General features: G+C 59.9%; 3 protein-coding genes across 3 annotated transcripts; 1 reads left to right on the plus strand and 2 right to left on the minus strand.

Annotated features, from left to right (window-relative positions):
* Window positions 1–2,098: 2,098 nt before the first annotated feature.
* Window positions 2,099–2,933, minus strand: BXZ73DRAFT_55493 (kinase A anchor protein; the record flags this gene model as incomplete). Its single annotated transcript, XM_048021354.1, has 3 exons — window positions 2,099–2,356; window positions 2,428–2,525; window positions 2,576–2,933. Coding segments are annotated over 3 exons (714 nt in total), but the record flags the coding sequence as incomplete, so codon positions are not given.
* Window positions 2,934–6,501: 3,568 nt separating this feature from the next.
* BXZ73DRAFT_81925 (uncharacterized protein) lies at window positions 6,502–7,387 on the minus strand (the record flags this gene model as incomplete). The annotated part of the gene is made up of 4 exons (XM_048023606.1): window positions 6,502–6,534; window positions 6,616–7,125; window positions 7,182–7,304; window positions 7,358–7,387. 4 exons carry the CDS (start codon window positions 7,385–7,387, stop codon window positions 6,502–6,504), a joined length of 696 nt encoding a protein of 231 aa, XP_047872218.1.
* A 1,898-nt stretch (window positions 7,388–9,285) lies between these two features.
* BXZ73DRAFT_92957 (uncharacterized protein) lies at window positions 9,286–10,840 on the plus strand (the record flags this gene model as incomplete). The annotated part of the gene is made up of 3 exons (XM_048026539.1): window positions 9,286–9,328; window positions 9,386–10,199; window positions 10,285–10,840. The coding sequence occupies 3 exons, from the start codon at window positions 9,286–9,288 to the stop codon at window positions 10,838–10,840; spliced, it is 1,413 nt and encodes a 470-aa protein (XP_047872219.1).
* Window positions 10,841–14,024: the final 3,184 nt, after the last annotated feature.

The raw sequence follows: 14,024 nt of genomic DNA on the forward strand, positions 1-14,024 counted from the left end.
AACCGTCGGCGGAGTAGGTGACTTTGGCGAGCATCTGAAGGTCAAGTATTATCGAGTCCATGACCATTGATTAATTGATTGCGCGTCATGTCTGAGAACTGGGCGTAAGTACGCGGGGTGGCAAAACGGAGGGGTGAGACCTCGCCGGCGCTGAAACCGACTCCAGAAGCCGCATAGGCTGGGCAGGGCGGAGTCGGGGTCCCCCCGGGCTTACATCTGCTTACATGAGAAGATCATGTCTCGAGATGGTCTCTGATGGTCTTAACCACGTTCGGCGAGAATCGCCTCCCACCGGCAAGCGCGGGCTGTGCACGGCGTGATCCTGCCGAGGACGCAGCTGCACGTAAGTATATGGTGCACGGATCAGAATCGGCGCACCCTGATGCAGCCTATTGCATCCTATCGAATTCCGTGCAAGTATCTCTCCGGAGTCCGCATCCTCGTACACGGGGGAAGTGCATTTGGCGAGGGTGTTCTCACCGCAGTGCGCGCGGTTCCTACGTGCGAGAGTCAGCAAACGAACGGTACAAACGCTACGGCGCACCTCAGTTCGTGGTCATGACTCATGGGGGCTCCCGGCTCCGGCTGAGAAGGAGCGCCGGCGGGCCGAGCGGACCGTCTTTCGGCCCAGTTTACGAGCTCGATTCGCGCAACGAGCCGGCCGACCTCGCGCGACGCCTCCCTCCTCGCACGAGGGCGCGCACACGCTGGGCCTGGCTACAGTACACAGCGCACCTTCAGCGCACCACACAGCGTGTTCGCAGCACAACTGCACCCGACGTTCGGCCATGTGGCCGAGGCTTTCTGCCTCCCTCATCAACGGATTCCACCAGCACAGCCTACAGGGGCCGAGTGCATACTCAAATACTGCCCGAGGCCGCGTCGTGGCAACGCCACGGGTGAGGACTATTTTGGAATATTGGACGGCGGAGACAAATCCGCATTCCTCCAACCGAAGGGCCGGATATCGAAAGTTTTGACCAGCGCTATAGCATGACCTGTAGCTTTCCACGCGATCGTCCCTCACCCGTACTTCCCAGGCCTACGACGGCAAGAGGAGCAGCGACCAAACGCGCAACCTGTGCCATTTCGCGTGTGCATGCAGTGAGAAAATGGGACCACAGAGCGACCTATCGACGTGTTGACGGGCAGTGGGTACAGCGTAGACGTACCAGAAGGAAACTTCTCGCGACGCACTTTCACGCGTCCTTGACAGTGCATCATGTCCACCCCCCTCACTCGTGCGTCGAAAAAAGCGCGCGCATACGTACCACAGCCCCCGCGCTCGACAACACGGCTCATGCACCGGCGGATATCGGGGATTCGGGGAAGCCTTCCCGGGTCCATAGGGCGTCGTCCCGCTGTGCGGAAAGCGGCGTGACGCGGAGGAAGCCGTGACGGCACGGCGACCCGCTGTGCGGTACTTACTTACCGTGTGCAAGACATGCAGCTGGTTGGTCAGCTGGTGGTGGAAAAGTCCGATCGCCTTCACGTCGACCGTCTGGAGTGAAGTGAGTGCGGAAAGGTCCGGGTGGTAGTGCACCCCTGTGATAGGGTCGGCTACAGGAGGATCAGCGCCGCTGAACAACCGAGAGGGCGAACACGTACGTGCGATATAAGAGTGTGCGAGCGGGTCGACGGTGTATGCCAGTGACAGAGCGGTGAGCTTGTCTGGGCTGGGAAGCAGGGAGAACAACCGGTTGGTGCCGTGCATACCAATATCGGTCGTCTAGCGAGACTGGAATCAGCGTAGCTATGAACAGACGAAGGGAGCTTACCGGTATATTCCGGAGGACAGGCAGCAACGCCCCCGCGAGACGTCCTGCAAAGCACACAAGAAGCTCGCCCAGGACTGACCACGATACCCTGAGACGACGATAACGGGTTACGGCATGCATTAGGTTTGTATTCCATGGTTGTCCATGTCCGGACTGCGGATGCCAGCAGATGGCAGGAGCTTGACTGCGCGTGCATCCGAGTCTTCCATCGGAGTGCTAGCGGCCGAGCTACGACACGTACGGATCTCAACGAAGAGGCGCAGACTATGAACATCCGGCACGTGTCAATTAAAAGCGCCAAAAACATACCGCTTCATCGTTCATGACAGGGACACACGAGCAGCAGCAACGTACTCTCCCTCAGGCCCCCAACTACCCATCTCGCAGATCTGCAACTCGTTCACTTCCCATGTGCCAAAGTCCACGGCGATCGGTCCTCTCTGGGACGAGGTCGAGGTGCCCGCGTTGGCCAGTCTCGCTCGGAGCGCAGTGGACGCCAGGATTGAAGGGTATGAAAATGGGATACGTTCTTTAGGTCGAGGTTTGCGGTAGATGGTGTTGACGATCGTGCAGTGCAACTATATGCGGACGGACGTGATTAGTCGAGTGGCAGGTGGGGAAAAGAGCGCTTCATCAGGAACAAGGAGACGAGTGATTTGCGCGTTTCCGCAACCAGATCACATACCTTGAGCGGGCGATTCTCATCAACCAACAACCCAGAATCCTTGAACGCCTTGTGTACAAGGTCTACACAGGGGCATAAGCGCGATCAATATCCCGTGTAGGGGAAGACTCACTGGCGACTGCCCTGAAGGTCTCTCCGCCCGCCGTGTCTGCGGGTCCGAACCACATGACGTGGGCGCGCTCCTGATCACCCCGCTCGGGTGGCATGATGTCCACTCTGTCCAGAGAGACCTTGAGTTTCTTGCCTCTCAAAACCTCCAGGATCTTAGGCCTGACGCTTTGCAGGAGCGCAACAGCTGCAGCCAGAGTACGAGCGGAGTCCTGGGAGTTGAGCGACATGACGCCGAGCGTAAAGTGCAGTCTGCGGGCGGGCATTACGACCGTTTGGTCGAGTCCGGGGATAGTAGGTGACGCGGCGAGGAGGGCATCGGTGAACGCAGTGACGGACTCGCGAAATTGGCGATTGTGCCCCTATACGGCGGCGATTAGGCTGAAGGTGAAGCTTGCAAGTGGGATGAACTCACGAGAGGTATTGCTAGAACTTGAGGAAGAATGCTATCAATACAGCTTCAAATCGGGGGCATATACGGACTCACAATGCGTAAGCGGGGGTCTGGGAATACGCTCGGGGCGAGGACGACTTGCAACGGCGACACCCCCGCCGGGGACGGCGTTCGGCGCGCCTTCATCGCGACCAGGAATCCCCCCACGCCCTCTTCCTCTCCCACCTCCGCGCCCTCTCCGGTGGCCACGCCCTCGTCCTCGCCCTCCTTCGGAGGCGTTGTGAGGGCGCGGCTCACCTCCGGTTCTCGTATGTGCCGATGCAGTGGTGCTGTTCATAATACGTCCAGATGGTTCAAGACGAGATGCAATGGTGGAGTAGAAGGAAACATGAAGACGGGGGGAATGGGCGAAGTGGGTGAGAGAGATGGTGGAGTAAGTTCTGTCAAACATCGATGCTCTAGCGCCCATCCACCAATCGCACCTGGGCGGCGCAGGCCGGTCCGACACCGGTCCGGAATGGTCCCGCCAACACTTCTTGGACGCCCAGACTCCAAGTTGAGCGCTGAGCGCTGAGGGGTACTTGGCATGAACTACGATCGACAGCGAGCCATCGCCGATACGCCTGCAAATCTCCCCGACATACTGCTTGGCGTCATCGGGATCTCTGATGTAGATGTTCGCGCTACAGGAGAAAGAACTCGTTAGTTTCAACGCGCCGTTTGATCGAGCTCGAACCACTTGGGATAGTCCTCAGTTAACGAACTCAACGTTCTTCTCCGCCAGCCTCACCGGCGCCACGGGAGGCACCGGCCCCACGCGTTCCCGAACATCGTAATCGATCCTTTCGTCTGCACCACCACGAAGTTCTCCTCGAACGTCGCCGCCCCGACCCTATCGAAAGTACACAGCCGCGACGCCCTTCCCTTCCGTCAGCTCCGATACCTTCGCCTCCACGTCTTCCCCAGACAGCACGACATGATCTACCCCGTGCTGTCGCGCAGCTCCGCCTTATCCTCGGCCGGCGTCGTCCCATGACCCTCGTGCCGCGCGCGGCGGCCGCCTGGGGGATGCGCAGCCCAACTCCGCCCGCCACGGCGCGCACAGGCACGGTCTCGCCGGCTGGATGGGCGGGGCCTCCGAGGTGAACTCGAGCGCGGCTACGCCCTGCACTATCGCCGCGGCGCCGGTGCGAAGCGGTGCGAGTGGAGATCGCGGGCGGTAGCGGGATGGCTTTGTACCACGGGGCAGTGACGTACTCGGCGAACGCGGCCATGCCGACCTAGGCTTGGATGTCAGCTGTTTTCGTTAGAAACGTATGGAACTGGAACACACAATGATGACCTTACTGCCGACCTTGAGAAGTGGGCGTGCATTGAAGGCGTCTCTGGAGAGAACGGCGTTGTCAGAGGGGAATGGACGGGAAGCGAGGGCAACGGATATGCCCCTTTGCGGAGCTGAATATCGATGAATTGATGCCTGAATAATCGACCTTGAGGTCTGGGGATGTCGCCGCATTAAAACCGAAAAGAACAACCAGAACGGGAAGAGTTCGTATACGTACTTTGACACGGATCTCGTCACAATGATATCCAAGTCTCCTGTTTTGCTGATACCAACTGCCTTGATGGTAGTAGGAAGGGCGGACAGCTGAGGAGGGTATTTCGAGAATGATTCATTAAAACGACGTTGAGAGCAGGTTGTTGCATACAGCCGTCGAGTTGTACGCTCCACTTTATACGCGTTGCGGCGCAGATTGAGGGCGACCTACACATGCTTAACTTAATGAGTAGCATTCGGGAGCTTTCTAAGTATGCGCAACACGCACGCGAGCGCTGGCCAAGTGCAGAAATCTGCTTCCGAGCTTGCAGAGCTTTCGACCGGCATCCGACGCAGACGGTCATGCCGTGCCGTTCGGAGCTTGTGCCGACTTAGCTGTGATCGTGGCCGGGTAAAGTGCAAAGACCTGTGAGCAGCGATGAACATGGCAACAGCGGTATCCGAGTCGTGCTTACTTTCGCTGCTTCCACCAAGTGCCCAGTGCGGCCCCGCCACGACATTATACATAAGGATTCAAGTATAATAGGACGGAACACCCACCGAACAGGCCGGCGCCCAAGACAACTCATCGTCTTCCAACGAATACGAGCGTATTGGGCTGGATCGTTTCGACATGAACCATGTAACGTTACCGCGGCTGAAAAACCCAAGTTGATCTATAAAGAAGGGAGCGGTGGTGTTAGTAAGCCGCGTACGTCGCTTGCAGCGATACGCGAATTTAGCGAAGTTGCCGAAATAAGCGACTCTAACCGAGGTTTTGCCATGTGGCTTCCACGTGCGCCGGCCGGCCGAGCCTGCGAGGCTGGCGCCTTTGTGTGGCCGAGCTTGCGAGGCCGCCCCAGGTCGGGACTGTCTTTCGGCCGAGTTTACGAGGTCGATGCGCGAGGCGATGATACCATTTTTTTTTTACAGCTGGCTCGATTTTCGTGCACGAGCGCAAGTGGGGCCGTGTTCAATTTCGGAGTGGGCCACAGTGCGTAGCGCCCTCGCGCATCACCGTGCAAAGTACAGTGTGAGTCCGAGCGCACCGCCACGAGCACCGCGCGCGCGTGACGATATCTCTGCGTGCACTGCAGACTCCCCGCGCGCGAGCCTCGCGAGGTACGGCAATAGCACGGCATCGTATCGTGGAATGGCCACTGCACCCGGTGCAAGGTCCTGTTTGGACATGAGTCCTCGCGCGCACGCAAAATGCACACGGGTGTTCTGCGGTGCATACAGAGATGTCACCACACGCGTGCGGTGCTCGCGGCGGTGTGTTCGGACTCGCGCTGCACGTCGCGCGGTGGTGCACGAGGGCGCTAATCACTGTCACCCGCTCGCGCTCCTGCCAGTGCGCGAAACTGGCTTATAATCGATATTGGACCAGCTATACGAGGCCGACCCCCCGCGACGCTTCCCTTCTCGCACGGGGGCGCGCACCAGCCGGCGCTACATTGCACTCCTACCACACGGCGCGTGGGCATGCATTAGAGTGTAACTGAATGGGGTGGGCACATGCCCTGCGGAACTGACTACATACTATGCCTCCCCCAGAAGCGGCGGGGGTACCGCCGTTCCGCAAATATATCTCCCCCTCTCCCCGTTTGCCTTCCTACTCTGCACATGGGTGCCGAATCCACATGCCCTCCTATGTACAAATTTCACGAAGAGCGGACGAGTAGGGAAAAATTGCGCAAGGATCCAATACTGGCGCACCCCAGAAACAGCGGTTTGGCGCTGGCTCGGGTTACGCCCGGGTCACATAACACCCCACTATCCGACAGGGTATAAAATTCTGAAATACCTGGCCGATATCACGTTATATAAGAGGGCCAAAGGCCGCACGCGCCGTGGCAACGCCACGGGTGAGCACTAGTTTCATTGAGTCGCACGGGGAAATTCTGAAATCGATGCTTCTTTAATTCCACCATCGTCGCGTACTTCAAAAGACACATTGCGAACAAACAGGCTGATATACAAGCGGCGGGAACGACTACTAGTGTTCCCCCCACGAACGACACCGGGCCAGCTGGTCCAAACGTGCGTCATCATCCCCTGCAACGAGCAATGACTGTAAGTACCAGGCCTCTCTACAACAAGTCTCACTCACCTCGTTCCAGCTCGCCTGCCACACCGGATGCGCCTTGATGTCCTCCACGTACTTCCTCAGGCGCGCAAACTTCTCACCCTCGCTCAGCTCCTTCCACGCCGCGAGCCCCAAGCCCGCCTCGTACTTGCCGACATCGTGCGAGAGCATGAGCCAGGCGAGCGCCAAGTGCGGCCCCGCGACCATCTCGGCCATCGACCACTCCCCGACCGCGAACGTGCCCTCGCTCACTGGCGGCAGCATCGCCTGCACCTCCGCCAGCGCGGTGACCAGGGCCGACGGAGACTCGCCCTTGCGGAAGGCGGCCATCCACGCCGGGACGAGGCGGGCCTCGATCGTGTGGGCAAATACGCGAGCCTTCGTGCGGGCGGAGAGATCCTTGGGCAGAATCCCACCGTCGGGGTAGAGCTCTGCGAGGAACTCGATGATGGCGATCGACTGGTAGACGATCGTCCCCGAAGGCGCAGCACCGGTACTGGGGTCGGTGGTGGCGCCGTAGCTGAGCGCAGGGATCTGTGGGGGACGCTCATCAGACATTGTTTGGGCGACGGGGTGACCGAGGAGCTCACCTGGCCGAGCGGGTTGACGGTGCGGTACCAGTCAGGCATGGCCATGAGGTTAATCTCTTGGGTGGTGTACTCCGCCTTGGCCGTGTCGAGCGCAAGGCGAGCACGGAGGGAGTTGTTGGAGACCTGGAATTATCGTTGAGTACATCGCCGAAGTCATCCTCTCCAACGCGGCTCACCGGGTTGGTGTAGAAAACGATCTTGCTCATGATTGCTCGAGGTGTGAAGGTAGCTTTGCGGTGTGTGTTTCTGACTGTCTCGGGCTCTGAGCAGGTTATATAGCCTTGTGGCCATGGACGAGCAGAGGAAGCAGCAATGTGTGCGAGCTCCATTTCGGGCGTAGCTGACTCGTTCGGGGATTTCCGCGTCCCGATTTAGCTTGTGCCTCCCTCGCTGAGTCAACGATCAAATAGCTTACTCACTCTGCTCTAATTGCCAAGATCCGAATGGTCAGCATCTGTCTATCCTGTAGCTTTGTTCAAGAAACTTGGTTGCCTGGTGGGCACTGACGAATTTGACGAGCCTCACGCTGTCGCGTACCACTCGAACCTTGAACGAATTTGACACCCGCTTGTGGCTGAAGACGACGGCGATCATGCTACTTCAGGCACCATCTGAGGCCACTGGTCTTGGCTTGAACCGCGATGACAGTCCGTTGGCTTGGCGGACACGTTTGTACTTTGAGAATTCTCGCGTTCACCCTCTGGATCTGGAGATTGGAGGTGTCCCTTTGTAGATTGTATGTCCGAGCGAGAACACCCAAAAACTCGTACAATGCTATATGACTCTGAAATGGGAACCCTAGAGGCTCGTAGAGCGCGAAGAAAGCTTATGAAACGCCGCACGGTCCGTAGACGGTGCGCGGTGGTTGGGCCCGCTTCTCCATTCTCAAAAAGACAATTACCCCGCGCTGTCCCTCCCTTGAAAGCAACAAAGTGCGCACCATCCTGTGCACCTGCCTTGTTCCCCTTGATGGATCAATGTCGAGACGGCGTTGAACGTGTCGGTGAGGAGAACTGTCAATGCGAAAGCGTTGTATCACTGAGCGGGTGTGGTGCTTACGTGCGAACTCGACGGGGCAGTGGACGCGGACTTCGCGCGCAAAGCCGTTATGGAGGTGATCTTGGCTGTAGCAAGTCCCACGGACCACCTGTCTGACCGAGTCCCAGAGTAGGCCGCTACGAAACCTAGCGCGCGCATCGCGGACATGGTCGCGGGGAACTCAATGAACATTGAAAGACACAGCTACGTTGGCTGGTCTTCGCGCCGTGCGACGGTCGACCCTTCGCCTCCGTGTCTGCGAGCTCGACAGCACCGGTGAGCCACGTGGCCTGTCCTCGCCTCTGCGGGCGCCACCAGTCTGAATGCCCGCCTCCAAAATATAGTGCGTTCGCGCGCGGGGCGGGAATGTAAAGAAGTGCATCCACATCGCGTATTCATTGTTCGCCCATACTCAGCACGCGTGGAGGTAGAGTTTACCACTACGGTGCGCGAGCTGGGTGCCAGTGCGCGTGCCACATCGTAACATTGGTGCATTGGGGGAGATGCAGGTTGCAAACACAGAAAACGCGCGCGGGAAAAAAACGCAGCAGCCTGCTAATACGAGTGCAGACTCTACGCTTCCGCGAGGGCAACTACGGCATGGTGGACAGAACACTGGTAAGGGTGTTTGCCGTACGCGCTCACTTCAAAGTGGGGGTGTGCATGAAAGATGGTGATCGAGACTTACTCACTGTTTTTCCATGCTACATAATAGCCTCGCGATATGGGGGCGGACTCTGTCGTCGACTCGAGTGCACCAAGGTGGGGACAGGTTGACTCCACCAGGAGAAATCATCTGATTCGGCTTGCTGAGGCCACGATGGTGCCAGAGAGAGATGATGTCTTTTCCATGCATTAGTAAGCGCCAAGAGGGGCGGAGGGTAGGCAGAGGGAACATTGTGGAGAGCATGCACAAGGAGAACTCGCTAAGTATAAACGCACGTGATGGGAATAATAGCGGGGTGTCGCCGCGGGCGCCAACGTAGCCTCCAAGATTCAGCCGCTTGCAGTGTCAACGTGTCAACACTAGCGGGGCCCTACCGACTCCCGGGTCTAGATCTACGGGATGACAGTCGACACCCCACATGGTCTGCGCCTTCGCAAAGCAGGTAAGAATACTGGTAGAATCGTGCATTCATGCTGAAGCTGACCATCCGTTGTACTAGGTCCCCTTGAGCAGCTCTTCAACGCCCGTGGACAGCTTGGCTTCACTTCTTGGGTGGTCTCGGTGGCACATTACAAGAACGACTCGTCCGCCGTTCTCACCAAGCCGCTCTTATACAGCGCACTCCGCACCGTCATCCATGCCAATATTGGTCTTGCGGCACAATTGCCTCGCCCACCAGCGAAGCCTGTCTGGGTGCGCATGCCATCCCTCAACCTCGACGAAGTGATCACGCTCCTCGACAAGGACGGCGCGAGCTCATTGACCGAAGTGCTTGAGGCAGAATTTGCCACCCCGGTTCAGTACACCGCCGACTTGCCCTACTGGCGTCTCTTCGTCTTCCGAGACGGCTTCGTCGCCTTCGCGTACGACCACACCCTCGGCGACGGCCAGTCCGGCTCCGCCTTCCACGCGAACCTCCTTTCCGCCCTCCGCGCTGCGTCTGCCGGCTCCGATTCCCCTGCGCAATCGCCTCTCATCTCCGACTTCCCCCTCGAAGCCCACCTCCCGCCCGCCGTCGAAACCGCCGCGAAGACCACCCCGCCCCCACTCTGGGCTGCAAAGAAGGTCGCGCAGACGCTCCTCCCGAAGCTGAACCCCCGCGCGCTCGCGTCCTGGACCGCGCACCCGGCGCAAGACCCCCCGACGCTCGTCACCCGCGTCCGCATCCAGCACATCTCACCCGCTGACACCGGCACGCTCGTCGCGCTGAGCCGCGCGCACGGGACCACCCTCACGGGACGCTGCACACGCTCGCGCTCCTCGCGCTCTCCGCTCTCATCCCCACGCACGACGCCTCGTGCGCACCCGCCGCCGTGTCCCCCGCCGCCCGGACGGTGACCACCTCCGTCCCGTTTTCCCTCCGGCGCTTCACCACGACGCCCCGACCGCGCTCTGCAGCTACGCGTTCACGATCCGGACGCACTGCCCGCTCCTGCCCGTGCCCGCGCCGACCGACCCCGACGTATCGGGCTACGCGCACGCGCTCGACGTCCACCCCGCGACGTTCCCGTGGGCGGCGGCGGCGGCGATGTCGGCGCGGCTGCGCGCCAAGGCGCCGGGCGCCGGGCGGCACATCGGCCTGCTCAAGCTCCTCCTCTGGGACCTCCGTGCGCTCTTCGGGGACGCGGACGCGGACGCGCTCGGGAGCGTGGGCAAGAAGCGCTCCGAGGCGTTCGAGCTCTCGAACCTCGGCGCGTTTCCCGCGCTCCCGACGGCACCAACAAACGGGCTTGGGAAGGAGGAGGTGCAGTGGCGGATCCGCGAGGTGCTGTTCGTGCAGGCGGACGTGACGCTCGGGGCGGCGGTCAAGCTGAACGTCGCGGGCACGCCGGACGGGGGGCTGGGCTTGAGCGTGACGTGGGGGGAAGGCGCGATCGAGGACGAGTTTGGGGAGGCATTCGCGAGGATGGTGTTCGACGGTGTCCAGAGCTTGTGCCTTGAACAGCCTCTTTAACACATAGAATCTAGATCCATGCCCTGCCACTGCAACGGCGATTCCCTCGCGAGACAACCCTGTTGCACGTCCATCCTACGAAGGGAAGCAAAGTTTTCCTCTACGCGCAGAGCAGCCTCCTAGCGTCTTCGAAATCTCTCCCCTGAAATCTATATACCGTGTGTCGCTCTTTGCAGGGTACATCATTATTTTCCGCTGAGCAAGGATCATCTACTCGCGTATCAAAGCCCAAGAGGACGTACAACGGCCACGCAAGGCTCATACCCTGCAAACTTGTCTCCGAATCGCGACTCCCAAGTCAATCGTTGCCTCACCTCGCTGCAGGATCGATGGCACGAGACTGTGCTGAGGTCCAACACGAGCTCGCATTAGCCCATTCGCGTTAGCTGGGCAGTGCAACGGCTCACCTCGTCGCTGCGGTATCTCCAATAAGTCCCAGACGCGAGCCAGCTGATCGTCGATCTTCAAACCCCTCGGAAAGTACCGGGCAGTCTCGGGCGCTAGCTGGTCGTTCCACTTGAAACCCGGCCCAATCTCCTGATACACCCACTTCCCCCCTCTCCCCCTCCGCATCACCGTACCCACGAGCGGACCGTGCCGGGGGTCTCTCGGCGGGCGCGCGACCAGCGGCTGCACAGGGGTGCTCCCCAAGAGCTGGGAGAAGAAGTTGCAGGTGAGGTCGAGCGCCGTCTTGTCGCGCGTTGAGAGGAGGTCGGTGCGCGGCGGCCCCGGGCGCGGGCGCATGCGGTAGATCGGGTACGCGCGGACGACGGCGATGCCGAGGTCGGTCATGCAAAACTCGACGGGGAAGTATCCGAGCACGGCGCCTGCGTCTTCCGGCGTGCGCGCGAGGAAGGCGGCTTCCTGCGCGGCGCGAAGGCCCTTGAAGTTTTCTTCTGTGTGCTGGGGCCAGATTGGGCTGCTGGTGGTGCTGCCCGGGCGGGGGGGAAAGATACCCTGGGAGGTGAGCCAGAACGCCGTCGACGGGGCGATGGTCGTTGTGGATCCATCGTTGAACATGAGATTGATGGTGTAGTAGAGCGGGGAGTCCAGGACATCTTTCACCGTGGATATGCCCATTCTTCTCTGGAGGACGGCTGTGTGGTCTGTCGAAGTGTAGACGGTGCAGTTGGCGACGAGCGTGAGGGTGTGTTCGTGCAACTGTGTCCAGATACGGATAGCGGCAGCGAGAGCGGCATGCGATGTGTAGCGAGATAGCACCTGCTCTAAACGCAAGCGAGTGCTTTGTTCCCTAGGGACGCATACGGTCCTGAATATGCACGCTGGTCAGCGGCGCATCATAAACAATCTGTGACGCTCACCTGTGAGTTGGCCAATCGTTCTTCTGGCATGTTCTGTTGCAGTACTTTGTCACCATGCACCCACTACACTCCTTCATACCGGGAGAGCGCAAGCCGCAGTACAAGCAACGATGCCGAAGGGCGACCTCGGCGGTTGCTGAGACAGAGAAGTCGGGCTGGAAGACTGCAACAAGATATGGATGTATGTTTACGGCTCGAGGGGGTGGCTCGTCAGATGTGTCATTTCGCAAGACAGTCTGCATGTTTCTTCATCGATTAAGGTGAAGGGATCGGGGTCGGTGGTGGATGGAGTTGAAGCCAGTTTCGGCGCTCAAACGAAAGCTCTGTGGCCCGTACTTGTTATCATTCAGGCATCACGTGGTGTCAGTGCACAACGCATTCAAGCTAGCTGCTACTGGTAACTGGCCGTAACTGAAGGCGGTGAGCAAGCAACGACCGGCACCCTGGAGAGCACGTGGGCAGATAAGATACAGATTGCTTTCATCACGCGACCGCGTCATCAAGAAAGCGGGCGAAGGGCCTTTTCTGGCTTTCATTGTCGTCATACGACCAGTCAGCGCGCATCAGCAGGCTTCACGACAACGATACATTATCTGTGCTATGACACAAGGTCACGACCTGTAGACGCACTTCTCCGAAAAGAATCCTACGACAGAACGTCGTTAGCTTCGTGTCGCGCTCACTGAAACACCCGACTCACCATCTAGACCCGTGTCGCGTTTAAAGAACCTCTCCTCGACAATGTCGCGTGCTCTTTCGCCGTCTTCACGCCATATTTCCGTCATACCGACGCGCCCTGCCTTACGCTCGATCCACCAGTACCGATGGTCCCGCGTTCGCTCGCCTGCCAGTCGTCGTAGCTCAACCACGTCTTCGTCTTCCGCGTCCTCGTCTTCTTCCTCCAGCCAGACCACGTTGGGGTTGGATGCCCCCAGTGCGAGCACGCGCAGCGTCGAGATACCGTCCGCGAGCGCGCGCGGGAGCACCTCGCGCACAACACGGACTCGCTCCACTTCGTCCTGCGAGTCCAGCGGCTCTGCGTCCGGCCGGACGACGACGCTGAGATAGACAAGCGGCAGCTGCGCGAGCACACGGACCAGGTTCTCCTGAACAAAGACTACTCAGTTTCCCATCGACGCGGAAAAAGAGCACCCACGCACCCCCAGCGCCCCAAACGTGACGTCCTCCGCCGCGCGCTCCACCTTGAGGCTCAGCGCCCGGAGGGCCGCGTTCGCCAGCGGCGTCCACATCGACTGCGGGCGCTGGCGGAGCGCCTTCACCTGCCCCATGAAGTCCGTCTGCCCCGCGGCGCCGTCCACGACGAGCGCGAGCTCGAGCCCGCACATCCCGGGCACCACCTCGAACGGGAGCGCCGCCTTCGTCGTCTGCTCCAAGTTGTGCGCTGCGACAGGCACGGCCGGGCCGTCGACGACGAACCTCCCGATGTGATTGAACTTGCCCATGTTCGCGGGCCGGAACCGCGGGCCGGTGTACCTTTCAGGCGTCGGGAGATACGTGAGCGTGCGGAGCGGTGGCCAGTCGCACCGTGTGGCCATGATCTCGAGGTCAAGACTCCCAGGCGGAGGCTGCCGAGGTTCGGGCACAGCGGCACCATCGACGGGGTGCAGTCGATAAGCGTGAGGGCACGGACGTTCGGGAGTTGCGGCATCGCTACGCCCATGTTAAGCCCGAAGGGCGTCCGCTCGAGGCAGTCCGTGCAATCGATGCAGAGGTCTTCGAAGCGAGGGAAACCGGCGAGGATCGCGAGCAGGTGCCCATAATCGCGGGGGTCAATGTGGTAATCATACAGAGCGAAGGAGAGCGTGATGGAGCGGAGGGTCGGCTCGAGTGGGGGGAGTACG

The sequence above is a fragment of the Epithele typhae genome, assembly GCF_022376455.1.
Source record: "Epithele typhae strain CBS 203.58 chromosome Unknown BXZ73scaffold_95, whole genome shotgun sequence".
Lineage (NCBI taxonomy): Eukaryota > Fungi > Basidiomycota > Agaricomycetes > Polyporales > Epitheliaceae > Epithele > Epithele typhae.